Source organism: Sinocyclocheilus rhinocerous, unplaced genomic scaffold (assembly GCF_001515625.1).
Source record: "Sinocyclocheilus rhinocerous isolate Xijiao unplaced genomic scaffold, SAMN03320098_v1.1 scaffold547, whole genome shotgun sequence".
Taxonomy (NCBI): Eukaryota; Metazoa; Chordata; class Actinopteri; order Cypriniformes; family Cyprinidae; genus Sinocyclocheilus; species Sinocyclocheilus rhinocerous.
In genome coordinates, this window is record NW_015662974.1 from 130,719 (window position 1) to 132,035 (window position 1,317).

The window sequence follows — 1,317 nt, forward strand, 5'->3', positions numbered from 1 at the left end:
ATAAATAAATATATTTAATATATAAACATAACATATCTTTCTGAAATATATACATGCATGTGTGTGTATTTATATGTACATAATAAATATACACAGTACACACACACATATTATGCAAACAAAAACTTTTATTTTGGATGCGATTAATCGCGATTAATCGTTCGACAGCACTACTAATATTTATATTTTATTTCAGATTTATTTAAATAAATAAAACTATTTTTATAAAGTCTCAATTTTAGTTAAAAAATAACAATTATTTAGGAAATTGGTTCTTTATCGGGCCTGCGTTTCTGGGAAAAGTAAATTTAAATATTAAAAATTTAAAAATAAAATGAAATACAACCCACTGTTTGCTAAGATGATAACATCTGCTGTTATATATGTTATATATTATGCGTGTATGTCCATAATTCACTGTTGGTTTTGTTTGTTGTTGCACTGTGGGACGAGGAACTAAGAAAAAACATTTACATCACATGTATGTAATATGCATGTGATAGATAAAGATTCTTAAACATTTTTGCTACAACATGTTAATAGTGCATGTTGGTGGCCTGATGCAGTTCTCTGTAATATGAATGCGTGTTAGGTTTTTATTTATTGTTGTACTGAGTGGCTACTTCATGTAAAATGTTCCCTGAAGAGATTGAAGTCTCGGTTAGCGGCAGAAATCATGCGCTCTACCTTGATGTCGACGGTCATTCTGGGCGTGATCTGTGGAGGAATGATCACAGTGTATCGCTCGCGGCCGCTGAGCCCCAGGCTTTCAGTGCTGTCACCCGGCAGATACTCCAGAGGGATGACGCCCATCCCAACCAGATTACTGCGATGAATGCGCTCGTAACTCTCCGCCAGCACAGCTTTGATGCCCTGAGGGAGACAACCAACATCAGCAGCAGCACACTGTCATATATCCAGAAACCGCTGCTGTTTGCCAACCACGAAAGTGTAAAGAAGTGCACTTTAGTATACTTAAAAAAATAATAATAAATAAATAAAAAGTACTTCTTACAATAATAATATATTTTGTGAACTTAAGTGTGAACTTAACGTAATGTTTTCAGACACTCAAATGCATGTTAATTGCAATTAAATGAAAATGTTTTATAGTTTAAAATTTTATTACATGCAATTAGCTGAACTTTAAGGTCCTTGCACAATGAGTCCGAAATTTTCGTATGCATATTTTCATTTTTTTTTTCGTATTCGTCATCCTTTCCTATCAAAATGCTTGCTACGGATGCGAAAACGCAGAAAGTCGAACCTCGTCCCAATTTTTTTTTGACGGACGAAAGTTTTGGAGTGAGTGTGTAA

The 1,317-nt window shown here is 34.1% G+C and overlaps 1 protein-coding gene across 1 annotated transcript in view; it reads right to left on the reverse strand.

Moving 5' to 3' along the window:
• Positions 1-1,317, reverse strand: part of aco1 (aconitase 1, soluble) — a 20,941-nt gene that overhangs the window by 1,992 nt on the left and 17,632 nt on the right. The window contains exon 19 of the mRNA XM_016538927.1: positions 688-873. Coding sequence (XP_016394413.1) covers positions 688-873 — 186 coding nt within the window. The remainder of the gene's footprint in view (positions 1-687; positions 874-1,317) is intronic.